Source organism: Cynoglossus semilaevis, chromosome 8, assembly GCF_000523025.1.
Source record: "Cynoglossus semilaevis isolate Cse_v1.0 chromosome 8, Cse_v1.0, whole genome shotgun sequence".
NCBI classification, from domain to species: Eukaryota; Metazoa; Chordata; class Actinopteri; order Pleuronectiformes; family Cynoglossidae; genus Cynoglossus; species Cynoglossus semilaevis.
Genome location: NC_024314.1, coordinates 12,019,135 through 12,038,807, shown reverse-complemented (window position 1 = coordinate 12,038,807; position 19,673 = coordinate 12,019,135). Strand labels below are relative to the sequence as shown.

Genomic DNA, 19,673 nt, shown 5'->3' with positions numbered 1-19,673 from the left:
CACTCCAGTTTATTATTAGTGAAGAATACCAAAACTCAAAAAATAAGAAAATAATAAAAATATTTTTTTAATTATTAAAAATGAGTTGAAAATGTCTTAAATAAAAAATAAACATAAAAGATATTATATTGTTTCAGAGAATAGTTCATGATATGACACTTATGTAAAGGGTAAGTAGTTTTTTTAGGTGTCTGAAGAAGATTACCTTTGTGTCCATACAAAAACATAATATTATTATAACTATTATAATATTGTATTATATAGGCACTGCAGGTTGTATCCATCACTATAATAACAGTGTGAGGTAAACAAAGCCATGTGATCCCTAGACAAACACTGGATCTGTACCTTTTTTCACAATTGTATAATAATTTAACAATTTGCTGGAAGACGAAAAAACAAAAAAAAAACAAATTGAGGATTTGCTTTATTCAAAACAATAAGGAAAGTTGTGAAGATAATTTATATTGTCAGATTAATTTTGTAAATTCACTGTTATCTCAGAAAATACAGAAAATAGGAACTCTAAAGAAAATACTGTGTTATTTTTAACGTCATAAAATATCAATTAATACAACTGAAATATTAATCTTTATACGTATTTGCAATTCATTGCATTCCAAAACGTTGGCAACTCGTCGCTTCCGGTTCCCGGCGCTGTAACCGGAAACGCGTAAGCGTTGTTGAACGACCCCCGCTGCGGTTGCTGCTGTTGCTATTGCTGCTACTCATTGTGCAGCCGAGGTAACGTCGGTAGCTTCCGACGAGGTCGGTATGAAATGTCAGAAAGTGCCCGTGTAACGGAAGCGCAGCGATTAGGTTACGTTGGTGTCGCACATATATTTTATGACCTGTTAGAGTGAGGTGTTCAGGAGTATATCCGCAGGAGAAATATAACTGTCGTTTTATCACATACAAGCAAACAAACACCAACACGGGCCGGGTTGTGTGTCCAACAACAGGCAGCGGAGGAAGACTGCAGGTTGACGCGCTGTGGTGGAATTACCCGGAGAAAGGTGAGCTACAGACATGGGACTATTTTCTCTCATTTTTCCTAGTTGTGTTTGACGTGTTATTGTCAAATGTGGGGGATGGGAACTGACATTAATATGGGTCACACGCGTTGTTGAGTTCTGGTGCTGCCATGTATAACATGGTGAGTAGTGCCACAGCGGGCAGGACAGGTCCGGCCTAACCGGGCAAACGGCCACAAACGACCGGAAAACACGGCGTTGTGAAGCCGAGACCCTCCCACATTAGCACCGCTAACACCGAGAACTGTTCCTGGTCAATCCAGAGTGATCCGAACTGCCGCATGTGGTCAATGTAAACTACCAAAGACTTGAGGTAAATGAGGTACAAAGCTACATGTAGTGTAATAGACTACAAAATACAAGAACGTCCTTAATAAAATAAACCAAGTGCGATAGGAAAATTATTAACCTGGGTATTTTTTAACCATGTAAACAGAAATGTATGCTTAAGTCGTTATCTTCATGCAATATGTCCTGCGCCAGTATTTTCACTTGTTACTAGTTCTAGTGTTTGGATAATGTAAAGCGCATACTTCCTGTTTCTCCTGTCCATGAGACTTGTCCCAACTGCACAGACAGAGTACAAGTACAATTGTTGTTACACATAATCAAAATGTTTTGTATGTAAGTGTGGTTTTACTGTTAGAGTATAAACATAAGACAAACTTGGCTACAGCCTTTATTTGAATTATTACATGTTAAAGACAAACTCTAAATAATGCACTAGTCACAAATGCAATCTGGGGGTGCAGCTATATTTTAATACTGCCTAAAGTCAAATTGAGGTGAAAATGGATTGGTGTCAGACTGGGACTCTAATAGTTTTATCAGTTTTTTACTTTAAATTTTCAGTCATATTTTTACCATGTCATGGTTCATTTCTATTCAGTCGGCTGGTTGAAGTGTGGTAAAGGTAAATATGGTTCTAAGCTTTTTGTATTAAATACCTAAAGCCTAGAGCCATATTTAGCAAGGATTTAGGATTTAGGAGCACACAACAGAGTTTTTCAGTTGAGTGTTGCCCTTAAGTCTGAGTGATATCTCCCTTCTGAGTCATCCTGGGGTGACAAAGGCCCGAGATTTCTCTGCACATTTCTTACAAAGTTTACTCCGCAACCTGCCAAGAGAGCAGCAGTGGTCAGCCAATACACTGAGAAATCTGATTCCTGCAGCAAACTAAAAAGGTAGACTGCAAGGAGGAGGGACTGCAGGTTTTGGCTCGTTCTGTATCAACCTTCATCTACATGTCAAGGTCCTTTTGGATGGCTGAGAGACTGTGGGGCTGCCAAGTTATGGATGTTTGCTATGTCATGTTTTCCCAACTCTCTCCAGAGATTTATTACATTTAACTGATCAACATGTCACAACATAAGCGGCCATTAACACGTTTCCACACCTTTGAGCCACATTCAGCACATCACCTGAGAGATGTGATTTGTTACCTCGTCACCTTTCAAATGTGTGAAAGCAGAATCTGTGGAATCTCACTTAGCACATTTTATACATAGACAAAGGAGATGTTAGCAAGTGTAATGACCCTATATCAATTTCTCTGTTGTGATTTCTGAGATTGTGCCTCTGACTCAACAGCTATCTGTAATTTGACACGAATTTGTGCTCCTGTCAACATTGTTATGACTCTACGTCCAGCCATACATTGTTGGCTGACAAAACATTTCCATATTGGCTGAGATTAGCCTGTAGTTTGCAGAGTAGCCTCTTAAATTTGTCCATCCATTCACTCAGCAGACACAAGCAATTTACTGCTGCCAGATGACTTGCCTTTGAATTTGTCCTTACGGTCTCTTATCAGCTGACATTACTTTGGCTGAAGTTAAGTGGTTTACTGATTAAAATCTGACTTTTACTGTTGCTGGGTAATGAGAAAACTAAGTCAAATACATGCAGGAGTCAGAGTGTATGGAACTGGATGGACTGTAGAGCCACTGAGAGACAGATCAGGTGCCAGAGAAGCTGTGATGGATAGCTGTAGTTCTGAGTCTGGACAGGGCTACTAAGACTAATGTGTTTTCTTTTGTGTGCTTTTTTTACTGTCTCCCCTTTTGCTTGTTTTTAATTTAAAAAAAATCTAAATTCTTAATGTAGTTAACCTTTGGGGCTAGAGTGTTGCAGTGGTGCCCTCTAGTCCCAAAATTTCAAGTTTGATCAGGAGGGGCATCAGTAAAAACTAAAAACCATTTTTCCCCATTTTGGTGTTTTGTAATGTGCTGCCCCTACTGTATAAGAGTGTAAATTGCACATGCAGACCCTGTGGAATTAGGTTGGCAGCTCTGTCATGTTGCTCACACTAACCCTGATATATGGCTTTGTGTCCTCATGCAGGGGTAGTCATCCAGTCACACCACACTCTGGAGCTTAAGCATTAGTTCTGATGTATTCTGCAGCCTACGGATAGACATGCTCTTACTCTGTATCGCTTCAGTGCACACTTGTCTCCTTCAGCCGTGGTTTGTGTTTGGTTTACCAAACAACATTTTCTGAGAAGCATGTTTAGAATGCACAGATGTCTTTGCGGCCAGAAAGCTCTGGCAATTGAAGGTGACGTTTTTGCTGTTTCGCTGAAGGATTATGGAAATTCCGTGAGGTGAAGGTCTTCATAAATAAGCCAAAGTTAATTAAATGGGACAGAAAACATAAATTTAAGGACATACAATGACATATTGAGTTTAATGGAGATAAAAAAAGATGACAAAAAACATTGTATGTCAAGTTTATTATGGCAATCATCACCTTGCAAGTAAATCCTTACATCCCAGCCACAATTAATTAGACCACAGGTGCGTGTGACACAGTTGACATTGTGCCTCAGACTGTTGATTAGCTGTAAAAGAAGATTGGCAAAAAAAGGGAGTGCTGCCAGATGTAGGTGGATGATCCACTGTTGTAAACCCTGAGGAAAAGGAGAATCAGGTAAGTAGTTAGAAACTGTTTCTCATTGTTGTTTCCCAGAAATGACCAGGGAATGCTAATTGAATATGTAAGAATGGAATGCACCCCACCAGGTGATGAGAAAGGACAGAAAAATGATAAGAGTTTTTCTGAAATAATGTTTGGCAGTGATAGACATATTCAGTGGTCAGATCGGAGGTAGAAGAAAATCAAAGTCGTTGTGTTATTAACAAGCATTAAACTCTTCGATGTCTTCTTGGCTGCCTGTTGAGGGAAACACAAGTCCTCCACAAGGTTTATTGGTCACAATGAAGAGACATGTCTGAGTCATAAATACATATAACTCTGTATAATGGGTGAGAGCCTGCTCAGAGAAGCTGTGGATCAATGGACAGGGTGGATCATTTTCCAAACAGCAGGCTTAGATTTGTTCGGCACTGCTAGTCTGCCAATCCCCGGGAAAAACAATTGTCTTCTAGCTTCACATCACACTCAGCCATGGAAAAGAAAATCTCTGTCCACCTTTGTTCTAGCTCTTAATTTTTTTAAGGTGTCCTAGAAGAGAAAAATTAAGTTGATTGCCCTCGAGGCAATGCTGATAAGAATCAAATGTTAATTGTAGTTGATGCTTAATTAAATTAACTGTCGGTAGCTCTTACCCGACTTTTAAAAAACTGTGTTTATTTAACAAATAATGTGATACACATTTTATGGGCTTGTACTTCTTTGCAATCTGTTTGAATTGGCCACTAAATGAATGCAAAACTCAATCTGTTGGCTCCTAGATAAAAAACTACAGGTTGAAAAAGAAGCAAAAATAAACTTTCTCTTTTGGTATTGCAGGTTGAGAGACAAGTTGGAGGTGGAGGTGGAGGAGGCGGAGAACTTCACTTGGATGCCACAGTCGGAGCATCTGTCCTAGGTTTCACCATGAACCGAAACAAGCGCGAGAAGGAGTACTACAGTATAGATGTGGGCGATTCAACTTTCATGGTTTTAAAGCGCTACCAGAACCTCAGGCCCATTGGATCCGGGGCACAAGGGATTGTATGGTGAGCAAAAAAGGCAACATACGCTTAAATTGTTGTTCTTCTCGTAGCTTATTTATGTGACGTGTGAGTGGAATAAAAATCCTAATAAATGCATTTTTCAGGTTCAACTGCAGGTCACTCTGGAGATTCTTTAGAAATATTTGGTTAACTTCTGTGGAACTTATAAAAAGGAAATTGTGGGTTATTGCCCTTGATTCTGACTAAAGTTCTTTTTGATGCTGTTCACTCAGTTGTTACCTCTGCTGCCCCCTACAGTTCTGCGTACGACCACATCCTGGAGAGAAATGTGGCCATCAAGAAGCTGAGTCGGCCTTTTCAGAATCAAACCCATGCGAAACGGGCCTACAGAGAACTGGTGCTCATGAAATGTGTCAACCATAAGAACGTAAGAGCTCGACACTTCCACTCAGTCTTTTATGCACGTGTATTTAAAACTCTGTCTATAAAACATGACGCCCTGACAGTTCCACAGCTTAAAGTCTGCTTTAAATACACTCAGTTCAAAAGTGTAATTTCCACTCCAACTGTCAACTGCTGAGTCAGCCGTGGCAGGGCACCTCGTTTGATGGACAGCTGATCCTGAGGATTACCATAATACTGCTGCTGTGTCATGATATCTTATCAAGTGTTTTAAATTAGACATTGTCCTGTTGTTATTCATTATTAATGCCCAGGCTGCTGCTGCAGTGTGGGCAGATTTCGGCAGTGGTGCTGTTGTTGATTCTGGGATGCAGAGGTAGTGACACGCTCTTTATTACAAAGCTCTTTGTCTGATCACTGTGTGTGTGTTTATCCTTTTCATTTCTGCAGATAATCGGATTATTAAATGTATTCACGCCGCAAAAGACACTGGAAGAATTCCAAGATGTGTGAGTATAACTGTATCTGCCCACTCCATGTTTGTGCAATCAATACAGGATGTTCACAGCACATCACTTCAGTGTTTGCACAACTGAGTCCAGTCCTTGCTTGTGTGTTGTCTACAAGTACAAACCAAGTACAAGGTGATACACTTCGACAGCATTAAACAGTTGTTTATGCTAAATGTAAAACATTTAGACTTAGGAAATGGACCGAGCTTTTTGGACTATGGGTCACGTTGTGAATTTTGGCTCTTCCTTGAATAATGTTGTCTCATTTAATTATGATTCTCTGAGAGGAAAGTAGGGATAAATTATAACTAGTACTAGTATGTACAGTGTATATGAGACAATACAACATGTGATTGACAGCTGTACTGTCCAGTACGAGTCTGATTTTCCCTCAAATCTGTGGATATCCCGCATTTGTTAACAATGTCTTTTTTGTTTGTTTTTAGCCTAAATGTATTTGAAAGATTTGATGAAGACATGTCATGTTCAGGATAATGAGTCAAACATGCCAGTTCTACCTAATGCAGAATTTAAACAGGAGTGACATGCTAGTAGATTTATATTTAGCAGCGTCCTAGATGTGTGTTTCAAACATGACATGGCTGTGAGTGTGTGTAGTGAAGAATGTCAGAGAGGCAGAGCAGCGCTAGACCCAAATGTGGGGGAAGTGATGGTTTCACAGGGTATGACAGGAAAAAACAAGATTAATGTCACCCTCTAGAGTGTATGTATGTATGTTGTGTGTGTGTGTGTGTGTGTGTGTGTGTCTATTTGAGTGTGTATCTGCAGTTCTGTATCTGCTTGATTGGAACTAAAAAGGAACTGGACGAATCCATGCCTGAGGGCTGCACAGAGAACCTTTTACAGTTGGAGAATATTGTTGTTATATATATATATATTATTGTTATATAAATATGTTGTTATATATATATATATATATATATGTGTGTGTGTGTGTTGCACTCCTGTATACTGTGTATGTATGATAGCCTTTTGTATTGTGGAAATTGTCAATAGTTTTGAAATGTTCTTATATACTGTGATTTGTCTTCACTCCCTGATGTGTTTTATAAAACACATTCAAAAACACTTTAGTACCAGGAGATACTTTGTTCCTGGCAGCAGCAACAAAACCACACTTCTGCTGAAACACCTACAGCCTCATTGTGTGTGTGTGTGTGTGTGTGTCTGTTTGAAGACTGTTGATTGTCTGCTCTGCCTGTTTGTCTTAACTGTCTGTGGTTTGCCCCTGTAGGTATCTCGTGATGGAGCTGATGGATGCCAACCTGTGCCAGGTTATTCAGATGGAGCTGGATCACGAGAGGCTGTCCTACCTGCTCTACCAGATGCTGTGCGGAATCAAACACCTACACGCTGCAGGCATCATACACAGGGTGAGGCTCGTGAATATAAAGTACTGCATAGTATGCCACATACTGCAGTGTGGTGTCCACAGATTCAGTGCTCTCTACATGAGGACACAGTCTGACTGATTTTAGGTAGTAGTAGTTGTTTTGCAAGGATAAAATTGTTTTGATTCAAAAGATCAGTTATTTCAACTTCTTTTATCTAAAATAGCTAAGTAAGTTTTAATCTGCCCAAATCCGGGAAATGTGTTGTGAAAATGAGACATTCAGATTTTACATTTCCAATTATAATAATTCTGCCCTCAGCACCAGGTAACTACAGCCAAACTGCCACTTCTACATCTGCAGGAACCGGCATTTGTTTACTGCTACACAGGTTCTGAAGCGGTATCATGTCCAACACAAAAACCAATCCCAACTGCTTATTTAAGGAGGAGTTATTTTATGTAAACACTTGAGGCAGTAGAAATGTGTTGTCATCTGTAATAACAGGGGGGTGAGCTGGGAGACATGGGCGGGGGCTAGCATTGTCATCTTACTGACACCCAATTTACTGTACATTCTTCGTGCTCTTCTCTGCATTAGGTGTTTCAATTCACCTTCAAACAGTGGAGAAAGTTTAATTAAGTTTCTCACAGACACACACACACACACACACACACACACACACACACACACACTCACTCACACTCTTTGTCAGTCGCTTGCAGTAGTGGGATAGGAGCTCCTATTCTTTTTATAAGAATAAAAAGAAGTGAAACGGAAGTGAGACGAGTTGTCGTCACCACATTTCACTGCTCCTGCATTGGTTTGCTTCATTGCTGATCAATCAGCATCATTCTGTGCTAGAGTCCAATGGTTTTGTTGTTTATCTCTTGTTTTCCCTCCAGGACCTGAAGCCCAGTAACATTGTGGTCAAATCTGACTGTACTTTGAAGATCCTGGACTTTGGTCTGGCCAGAACGGCGGCTACAGGTCTCCTCATGACACCCTACGTGGTGACCCGCTACTACCGTGCTCCTGAGGTCATCCTGGGTATGGGCTATCAGGCCAATGGTGAGTGAGCAATTGAGTGGAGGGAGAGGCTTCACAACAGCAACTGGCCAATGAGGAGCTGCTGCCTGGCCTGCTGCATGTCTCTTTGCCTACTTCTCGTTTTTTGAGATGATTCAACTGCACTGTCCAAACACAAACACACTTAAACACACTCTCTCTCCACTCTCAGTCACACACAAACACACACTTCCTGCTCCATGTAAAGGTCACACACGGGGAGAGCTGGCATGCTGAGCATCTTTCTTTCAGGAGACTCCAGCAGCGCTGTAGCATGTGTTTGATGTTTTATTAAGAGGTTGCCTGTCCTCACCATTGGCAACCTGGCTGAAGCAATTAATACACATTAGTTCTCAATGAATTGTGTTACATTTTGACAAAGCTTTAAATAATAACAAAGAAGTAAACATGGAGTCTTAGAATTATTAATTTGGTAATTATGTCAAACTAAGCTATTCTTTTAATATTGGTAATACAATACAATGAAAACCTACAGAGTAAGAATGAAGAATTTTGTGACTTTGTCTTAATCTCAATCTAGTCAATAGCACTGTTTTAGTTTAGTTTTAGTTCTTAAATTAATAAAATCACCTCTGATGTCCAGCCAACAAACGCAGCTCTGATTGGCTCTTGCCTTAATGTGTCACCTGTTTGTTTATTTTTACCTGTTGTTTCCACACCACATTCTCCAGTAAATTACAAAAACTTGAATACTTGTATTCTCAGCCCTGTGGACAAATAATCTGATGCTAATTTCTCCTGCTGACTTCTTGCAACTCTTTGTTTTCCTTCACTTTGCTTTTTTCCCTTCTCCCTCCTTTTTATGCTGCGCACATGTAGTGGATATTTGGGCTGTGGGCTGCATTATGGCAGAAATGGTTCGCCACAAAATCCTTTTTCCCGGAAGGGATTGTATCCTTGAGCTGCTTGCAGCAGTGTCTGGCATTTCCTTTAGTAAAGAACAAAAACTATACCCAAAAGTAATCATTAAACTGTTAATATGCATCCAGTAAAAAATTGCACGGAGATTATTTTCCTATGAGCAACTATTTAAAATTCTATTTTAGATATTTCTATGACAACCTACATAAACCCGTCAGACAAACGCAAGTCAGTTGTCACATTAAAAAGATCCAGAAATAAAATTCAATAGTTTACTTTTTCACAGTAGAGAATTACACCAAAACGTTTCTAATATGCTCTCAGATTATCTGTTGAGCCTGAGTCCACAGCAGCAGCCAGAGAAAAGATTGGATGCTGATTTTTGTTGTTTTGTTTTGCAGTTTTCCAGTACTTGTCATGCTGCCACTGTGTTACACAGATGTTGAACAACGAGACTCACAAGCTGCAATTTTTGCCTTTTTTTTCATTAAATTATTTAATCTTAGCACATGGCATGTTGTTCAGTAACAATACAGAAAGTGCAGTATGTTGTTACATAAGTAACTCCATTTTCCAATGCATTCTGGGACCCTGACATTTGCAAGTGCGCTCTGCTGCATGCATCCATTTTGGCCCTGTGTCATACACATCACCTGGCATGAACATTGTGTTTGACTGTTGTTATTTGTGTCTAGTTTGTTCTGATTTTTTATGTTTTTGTCCTGCATGCTAATTGGGAGGTTGTCATTTCATTTTTTCAGTTGATGTCTGGTCTGTTGGCTGCATCATGGCCGAAATGGTCCGGGGTAGTGTGTTGTTTCCAGGCACTGATCGTATCCTTGAGTTGAACCGACCATCAGAACCTCAACAGTTGTGTTTGTTCCTGTTGTCTGCAATTCTTGTTCATATCTTTGTACAACAAAAGACCCTCTTATTATGTCCTGTGTACCCGAAAGGGTCCTGTAACCATTTGTTGAGAACCACCTTTGGAAACAGAAAAACTAATAGATACATTTCTTTTAAAATATTTAACTTTTTTTGTTGTTTAATTGTAACATTACTTTTGATTACATTGCTAACAGCTAAAACCATGAGCCATAAATTAACAAAACTAACTGGAAAAAAGACAGTACTCTAGTAAAAGAACTGCAGTGTAGTATAAATAAAGCCCTAGCCTGAGCTAACATCATAATTGGCTTTGTATTATTATGGTTAAACAAAGATGTGAACAACAATTTTTCTCCTGTATATCTTCACATTACATCCATATCCATATGTTAGTCCTATGATGGTCCATTTGTTTGAAATAATTTATTTTCAGTCACACATTCCATGGTGTTTGTGTTCCTAACAATCCATCTGGGTGTGACTGTTTCCATCAGTAAAATTTTATTTTTCAGTTGGGAACATTTCTGTCTTATCTCACAGTTGTCCTTTAAGACAGTGTTGCGTAACAGATTTGCCATTTTCATTCTCAGCATACAAGTGTTACCAGAGCAAGTCAAAACAATAGTCTGAGACATAACAAGTCTATGCGGCTCATTTTATTAGCTATAATTAGATTAAAATATGCCTCAGGATCCCTGCCCCTTTTTTTCCTTGTCCGTGTTTTTCTTCTTAATATCTAAACTCCAAGATATCGACCAGTGGAATAAGGTCATAGAGCAGCTGGGGACACCATCTCAGGAATTCTTGATGAAACTTAACCAGTCGGTGCGGACGTACGTGGAGAACCGGCCGCGATACGCTGGCTACAGCTTTGAGAAGCTCTTCCCTGACGTCCTGTTTCCTGCAGACTCTGAACACAACAAACTGAAAGGTATAAAAAAAAACCAGAGACTTTTCTTTCTTTCCCCTTAACGAACAATGTTGCGCAAGATATTCCTGTGACAGCTTGTTGAAGTAGAAGGAATTTCAGGTTGTACTTCCTGCCAAAAGCTGAATCTAGCCTGAAGGCACACACTGAAAAAACATTTAGATGAGCTTTTAGCATTCCAAAATGTGCCAGGAATAATAGGACAATTAATGTTTGTTACAGCTGCCAGCGTTAATGCTACACTGTGCCGCAGTTATACTGCCTAAAAAGAATTCAAAGGGCATTTTTACACCTGTGTTTTAACACCTGCTTGTCATAAATCGATGATGGCTTCAAGAAAGCTTGGCTTTATTTCACGTGGCCGTAACTCTGTGAGAAGCTGAGAGTTCAGAACTGACTTCTCTAATATGAGGAAGAATTTACATGCATCTGCTACTATAAAAATTGAAAAAAATGACTGGAACAGTGACTCCTGCTGGCATGTTGTAGGATGTCAGAAGAACAATGTATCTCTATTGTATCTAGAGATAGAGAGAATGTATCTATTTTTTTATATTAATAATTGTCGCGGTATCAAATACGCTCGCCATTTTTCCTTTCCTTTCCTCCTCTCAAGTTAGCAGGTCATTTGTATTTCTGAATGGTCCCTCCCTTCATTGTGCCCTGCTCTGCCTTCCTGTTTCTACAAGAAACGTTTTAAATTAATGAAGCCCGACACTAACAACTAAAACAAAATGCAGTTCAGTGAATTCTGTTTTTTAAGTTGACAGCTGAGTTTTTATTATCACAATGTTTTGTTTTGTTTTTTTAATCTTTGCCTCATTTTTCTCATCAGCGAGCCAAGCCAGAGACCTGCTGTCCAAGATGCTGGTTATTGATGCGTCTAAACGGATCTCGGTGGATGAAGCTCTCCAGCACGCCTACATAAACGTGTGGTACGACCCGAGTGAAGTAGAGGCTGTGAGTACTATTCTGAGTACATTTTACAAACTATTTTTAAATTTGGTGTAGTTTATTTAAGACCTTCAAAAACCACCATACAATAATTAGCTGTTATTTTTGTAAAAGATAATTTCCTGTGCAGGTAAAGGGGAGACTCAATAAATATGTACCTGAATTTCATCTGTCCACTACATTCACAGATTGGTACATACAGTATATGAAATATATTCTTTAGATGGAGCTGCTATCATCGTCACTCACTGTCCTCAGAAACCCTTTACAGTTCTTTTTTGATGCAGTCCCTTATGGTCTGATTGAAAACAGTGACTCAGCCAAAGCAAATTGATTTCTGTCTGTGCTCACACCTGCTTGTGAGATGAAGTAGCTGCAGCTTCTTCCTTCTATTTTCTCTATGGCATAAAGGTAATAGTATTTCTGTGGAGCAGTAGTTTATCTATAAAAAGTCCAGACTTGTTGATTTTAAAACTTCAGATGGAATCTGACCAAACACTGAGGAAATCACAAATTGCTAGAAAGGTTTGCTGTATGGTTCGTGGACTTTCTTGGAAAGACTCTGCTCTGTAAAGCAGAAACAAGAGCAGAAAAAGAATGGCCTGCTTCACAAATAGTGCTGCAGTGACCAGGATTGTCTCCCTCCATACCACTGTCTTCTCCACAGCTGGAAACCAAGAGTAACAATTGAATTGCTGTCTGCCCAATAAAACAAATTGGCATTGTAATTAATTAGCAAAAATAAATATTTACACAGCAAAACTTTTACTTGCATTTCATTTTATACATTCACTCTGTTCTGTGTTCAACAGTGGATTGATATTCACATTCAGGAAACAAATTCAGGATGCTCCATGTTAGCAGTTACTGAAGTCATCAGATTGATGAATGCATTAAGGTTTCTGCACTGAGCAGACGGCCTCCAGTCTCCTCAGCCTCCTGACGTCATGCAGCATTAACATAGCCTTCAACACATGGGCTAAAAACAGCTAACCAGAGCTAAGGGTCACGTCTTCGCCTGCGTACATGTTTTTAATGGGTTGGAGGAAATCCTTGTAGGAACTAGGTGAATAGTAAATGTCTACTGGTCTCAACACAACAGAAATAACAGAATGCTGAAGACTCAGAACTGGGGTTTTTTGCGTGTTTTTTTATTTTTTTTATTACTAAATGATCAGTTCTTGTATTGGACCAGATAATTAAAGTTATTGCCTGGAAATTCCATGGTATAATTAAAAAAAAAAAAAAACTCTTTCTTTTTCCAGCCACCACCAGCGATCACAGACAAACAACTGGATGAAAGAGAGCACACAGTGGAGGAATGGAAAGGTAGGAAAGCATCTTCTCCACTCACCTTCACTTATCTCCTATTCACTACTCTCCTGTCCTTATCTCTACCCACTTTCATAAGAGCTTAGCAATTTGGATGGGTTGCACAAGCTCTTCAGCTTTGTCCCTTACAACCTGAGGCATTTACTGTAGACTTAACACTTAAGCACATTGTGCTCTGCATCACCCCTTCTATAATTCATATATATATATATACTAAATAAAATACAAAGTGTGCTTAATAAGCCTGAAAGAAGCAAAAGTGAAAGTAAAAACATAATAGTTGATAATAAGAGACAGTAGAGTTATAACGACAGGAAAATCACACCTTAGCTTTTGTTTTTTCCTGATCGTGTCATGGTGAAACTTGACACATTATCTCATTAGGAAAGAAAATGTGTATTTTTGTCAAGTGTGAATCAAACAGTTTGGTGTAATTGTAAAAATCTAGACTTCCTGTAGAACAGATTTGGCATATATGCTTGTTTTCCCCATGTCTTATTAAAACTGCGAAAAGGTTGAAATTCCTCAATTAACAATTTATCTGGAACTGTCTTTTGCAGAGTTGATATACAAAGAAGTGTTGGACTGGGAGGAGAGGACAAAGAACGGCATCATCCGAGGACAGCCGGCCTCGATAGGTAAGTGAAGTGTCTGTAGATTTGATACTTTTACTTCAATGACTGTACAGTGGTTTTAAAAATCGAAATCTCTTTTACATCATGTTTTCTCAAGAGTCAAGATGAGTCTTTTTAAAGCTGAAAGACCTGATTAAATAAAATATAATATGGCTGAAACCTTGACAAAGATATAATGATAGAACTTGTTCAAGCGCACGTCTTAGAGAGATGACCTAAAATGTTACTTTCAGAGAATCTAACCCATAGGTGTCAGTATGGTGTCAGTAATAAGATGCAGAGATGCGGTGCAGTGCATGATTAGCTTAGCTGAGCCTGAGCTGACCAACAGAATCATCACAGTAGAATTTCTTTTCACCATAATCCTGCTGTTCACTGCTTACATAAAGAAGGCCATCTAAACTGGCAAATGTCAGTGTCTCTTTTGCCAACGACACCCAACTAGGTACGTATCATCTGATGAACTTCCACAGTTCATAGCAGTGACTGCATCTCTGCCTTTAACTTCTAATAGACTAACAGGCGTAATTCTGTATCCCACAGCACAGGTGCAGTAGTGCGCGACGGCGCCCACCAGCACCCCCTTTCTACATCCTACTCCTCCTGCAACGACATCACCTCCTCCATGTCTTCTGCCCTGACCCTCACTGGACGCCCACCTGAAGCTTGAGGACAGCCCTCAGGGCTGTTGCAGATGACTATCATCTCCACTGTCTGCTTTTGGGCGGAGTCAGGAACCCTCTGGTCACCTGTGTGACCCCTGCCCCTCTTCCTCCTCTCTGTGGTTGTCTTCAGTAGTGTAGTGATTAGCCAGCTAGCTGTTTTCTGAAAGGAAAGATTTTATTTTATTTTAAACTCTTTTATTTTGAAATCAGGATTTGCCTTTATAGTCTGAGCTGTAATTTATTGTGTTATTTCTTAATTTTCTTTCATGAACCTAAGATGATAAGAGAATTTTTATGATTTTACTACGTTATGGTTAATCGACAGTGAGAATTTAAAGATATATCTGTAAAAAGGTTTAAATGTGATCTATTTTTCTTTTTTTTCCTTTCTTTCTTACAACTTGCCATATACATGCAGATGGAGTTTGTACAGATTTTATGCTAGATGTAGTTTTATCTTCTTGGATTTTGCAGTGAGCCATTCAACATTATTTAAGTTTTCCCTTTTTTGATTTTAAGCATAATATGGATATTGATTATAACATTTATTTCATTTTTAAGGCAAACTGAGGTCCCGTAGATTTATTTTATATTTTGAGTCATTAGTACAGCATCATTGTAAATTCATCATAATGACATTTTGTAATTTCCTTATATTTAACTTGCTGTTCAATCTTCAAACTTACACCATTTGATTCTTTTTGCAATCTACACCTAAGGTCTTGGATTTAAAAATGTCAGTGACAGTGAGAAACTTGGGAATGTTTTTGATGACTTTCTTATACATTTTTAAGTGCTTTAAAAAGTAGACAGTTTGTGTGACGTGTAAGAAATGAAATGATGGAGTTGTTGAGGACTGGAGCTCTTCTTCAACAGGGTTCCTTCGAGGTTCAGGACTTAGGAATGTGTTTGGTTGTGTTTAGGGATTCTGTTCGAGAAGTGAAGTGATGCATTGGTTGTGATAATGGTGATGGTGTTGAGTAGGATGTCCTTAGTCAAGTAGGGATTTATAATATTGAGGGTCAGTGAATGTGTTGATATTTTCAGAGGGATTTTGGAGACATTGCAGACATTGTCAAAACGATGCAAAGAGAGGAGGCAGCGTAGCCAAGGTTGACGTCCGCAGTGGGGCAGTTACCAATTTTGGCTAAAAACTTCTTGGTGCGTTGTCACTTTAAAATGTCAAAGTTGCTTTTCAATAGCAGGAGCAACTGTGTTCATAAGACTTCTCTGAATATTTCAGTACTACTTGTCGAAAGGTAAATGTACAATAAGTAAACGCGATAACACCAAATCTGGGTGGGCATGGTTTGGTTTTTGCTGGTTATTTTGGTCACACTCTATAGATTGTTCTTTACAGATTGAGACTTTACAGAATAATTCAGCAGAGGGCGCTATAATCACAACTCAATCTACTTTTGACCCATCATATCAAACACCTTGATGCGATGTTGTTTGGCTGTTAGCAAGCAAGGTTAACAAACCTACCTTTTTTTTTAAAATTACAGCCAACAGTACGAGTCTTTTCCAAAGTAGCTGAGCTTGCTTTCAGGCAGTTTATGCCTCTGTGCCTGTGCAGGAAATGTGTTGTGGACATATAGAGTCTAGTGTGTTGTACACACTTGGTTTAGCTTGATTTTTTTTTGTTTAAGTGATTTAAGTGACAGCCCTAGAAAATATTTTATCTGCTATTTTCTGTACCAGATCCAGTTATTACTGATACTTACTCCTCTTATAAGCTTAACAATTAAAGTAAAATTAACTTTTTTTAATTGGCCACACATTTTTCTTATCAGATTTGGCTGCAAATGTTGATTTAAAAAAAAAAAATCCTGGCATGTGAAACAGCAGCACAAACGAGCTGAGATAATTAGACATGATTCTTACTGTATGCAATAATAGTGCCCTTCTAATGTTTGAGTTTTTTTAATTCAATGAAAAAAGTGCCTGTTGTTTGTCTTTCATTCCTGAGTACATGGGAGGGAAGTGTAGTCCTTACGTGAACTGTAAGTCTTTACCTGGATTAACAGCAGTCTTGTTCCTGTCAAACCAGTAATACTGTTTGTGATGGGAGTTTTCACAAATGTGTTGTATATTTTTCTACTTTATTTGTTTGGGTTTTATTTGCTTTTATTTGACCCTCAGGTCGTAAGCGGTGGTTTGAGAACGTAACGTTATATGCAGCCTGATGTTTGAGCACATCTTTGTGTCATTTAAGGAGAAAAGGCAGGTTTTGCCAAGGTCTTTCATCAAAGTAAAAAAAAGACAAAAAGACAGAGTATTTAATTGTAGTGGAGGCAAAGGAGACGTAGAATCTAGGTTGCAGCTTTCTTTTTTGTTTTGTTTTTGTTTTGTTTTTTTTTTTGTTAATTGTAAGTGAATGGACACGTTTTTTTTTTAACCTAGGGAATTTGATGAAGAGACAACTGTTTTTGTCAAATGGCTTTGAATCATGTTCATTAGAAAAAAACTAAATTGAATGCATCACCAATGCATTTCTAAGACTCATAACTGATAAGTAAATTGCTGTGTTGAGTTGCGAGGACTTGCATTTGCTCCTGTCACACAGATTGTTGCACCAACTGTTAGTCTATAGATCTTGCAAGAGAAACAAAACAAAACCAAAACGACTTCTGCAAACTCACAATAAAGAAGAAAGTAAAAAAATGACTTCATAATTGACCACAGTCATTTTAGGAACTTTGGTATTTAACTTTTTATTGATGATGTTCACCTTTATCACAATAACGATTGAGTCTGGAATTGGTTGTAGGTTGACTATATAAACACTAGATTAGATTACAGTAGTAATTTAAATTATGTACTCACCACTGCTGAGTACCAAACCGATACTTCTTGAGGTTGGCTTTTAACAAATAAGCAACGGACTCAAAGGCAGCGATATATAGTTGTCAAATCCCCACATTCTCATATGTTTGACATCGGTTCTGGCGGGGTTAAATTTATTTGGGCAGAGCAATGACCAGTACAACCAAATACTAGCCAAACAGAGGCAAAAAAAAAAGAAGTAATTGACTTTTGTACATAATTCTATGAACAATTGGCAAGTCATTGTGCGTTTAAACACAATCAAAACTTGTAATGGCTTCCCCACACTAGTACTTATGTTAGGACACCTTTTTCCTTCACATAAGTTCATTTCATTTGACTTGACAGTTGGTGCAACATGTGGTGACCAGCGTTGATAAAAGGGCGGTAGTTGTTATTGTACATCGAGAGTTGGCTCATTAGCTGGACCGTTCCTCATCTTAAAGCAGCAACTAGTTCAGTCTGACGGCAGTTAGTGGGCATGGTAACTACAACAACTTATTACTACAGTGGTAAATGTGTAATGAATTGCCACGACAGTTGAAAGAGCAGCAAGGAGAACAACTGTGACATTGGTTGTTATTATATTAGCACAAATGTTTCTCTGTTTTCTAAAGTGCTGTTGATTTTCATTCGCATGAAAGAAGCTCCTTTATTATTACCACTGCGTCTCTGCAAACCACATCATTCTGATCTAACGTGGGCTTTGATGAACTACCTCACACTGAATATCTGCCCGTTCTCAGTGAACTCGTATGTCGTCGCCTGCAGAGTTGTAGCTCATCGGAGACGTGTGAATAACAGATTCCATTATTTATTTATTTGAAAGTGTACTGTGTGTCAGTTTCAACAGACTTCTAGTTGTGTACATTATGTATACTCTAACCAGAAGTGAGAGAATTGTGAATTTATTTCTTCTGTTCTCAAACTAAATGTGCAATACCTTCAGCAAACTGTGCTAGTAGTATGTGATTGGCCTAGCCTTTGTTAGCTGTCTCCTGGAGGTAAAGAAAAATGTTTGGTACTGTCAATCCATGTTTTCCTACTTTTTTTTTTTTTTTTGTTAATGATCAAATTTTATTTCTGTGACTTCTGATGAGACAAATCTTTAAACCAGGGTTTGAGTCACAGCAGGGCAGACGGAGTAACGTGGACAATAATGTTAATAAACACAGAAAGATGACAAGTAAGTAACCTTAAAAGAAATTGTTGTATATGTACGGTGCTGGTTTGTAATGTTTGCTAGTGAATCCAGCCATGCAAGTAGATTAAAGAATTCCTGGAATTGTGTGTTCCAAAAAAACTGCAACAAACGAAGAAGTGCACTACTAGAATACACGCAGTGGGATCTGATGATGCCACCTCTTTAAAAATATAAATATATACAAGAAATGAATGAAAACATGTACTGCAAATATAAAACACTTCAATTCACTGTGTCATGTCATGTCATTATTTAGACAATATATGTAATAATATATAATATTAACCAGTTTTGCATCGTATTTGACAATATTGGAGTACGTTGTACCAAATTTTTAGTTATTTTGTGCTAAATGTTGTGACTTGCTAACTTGTAGCTTTTTCCAGGTCAACTAAATATCAACAATATCTGCAGCTCCTTTATTTATCCTGGCTCTCAATTCAGTGATTTGTGATATATGGTAAGTTACTTTTTGACTCGTTTGTTGTGGTTTTTGGCTAACTTTCAGGCTAACATTTGTACACTTGTTGGTCTACTACAGGTGGTGCCCAATAAGTAGATTGGAATCTACCAGTAAATCGCAAGGGGAATTCAGGTAGGTCCTGAGCAAGATATATTTGGTAAATGTTATGCATTTGCCAGATGGCTAGCTAAATATTAGTTATGGCTAACATTTAGCTAATCTTTGTAGATTTTAAAAAACATTGCCTCAACCTTCAGAAAAATTAGATCAGTAGCAAATGTAATTATTGACCAATTATTTGACAATGGAAGACATTAAAATGGTCCACGTTTAGAACCAATTAACACATGATTTCTGTCAATTTTATTCCCATACATGTGCGTTCATTACAACAGTGGAAATTCATAATAAATAAGCACCACAGTGTCTCCAATTGCACTAAAACACCTTCAAAGTGAGACAGAAAAGAAGAAAATAAAAGGAATCTGCTTTAGTCCTATACCACTGTGTCACGGTCTGCAGTAGTGGTACTTTATAACGGCAACAGTCATAAAGGACTGTTGTCGTGTAAACATGTGCAATTAATACCACTTTATTTATGTTCC

The 19,673-nt window shown here is 38.4% G+C and overlaps 1 protein-coding gene across 3 annotated transcripts; it reads left to right on the top strand.

Moving 5' to 3' along the window:
* The first annotated feature begins 662 nt into the window (after nucleotides 1–662).
* On the top strand, nucleotides 663–18,839 carry mapk8b (mitogen-activated protein kinase 8b). 3 transcript variants are annotated; one of them, XM_017034583.2, is made up of 12 exons: nucleotides 663–1,016; nucleotides 4,788–4,996; nucleotides 5,252–5,381; nucleotides 5,807–5,865; nucleotides 7,124–7,262; nucleotides 8,126–8,291; nucleotides 9,932–10,003; nucleotides 10,807–10,989; nucleotides 11,822–11,946; nucleotides 13,206–13,269; nucleotides 13,833–13,910; nucleotides 14,456–18,839. In XM_017034583.2, exons 2-12 carry the CDS (start codon nucleotides 4,875–4,877, stop codon nucleotides 14,575–14,577), a joined length of 1,260 nt encoding a protein of 419 aa, XP_016890072.1. In that variant the 5' UTR covers nucleotides 663–1,016; nucleotides 4,788–4,874; the 3' UTR covers nucleotides 14,578–18,839. The 3 variants fall into 3 exon arrangements, with proteins under 3 accessions (XP_016890072.1, XP_016890070.1, XP_016890068.1); XM_017034581.2 differs by lacking the exon at nucleotides 14,456–18,839 and adding an exon at nucleotides 14,297–14,444; XM_017034579.2 differs by having other exon boundaries at nucleotides 664–1,016; nucleotides 14,451–18,839.
* The last annotated feature ends 834 nt before the right edge of the window (nucleotides 18,840–19,673 follow it).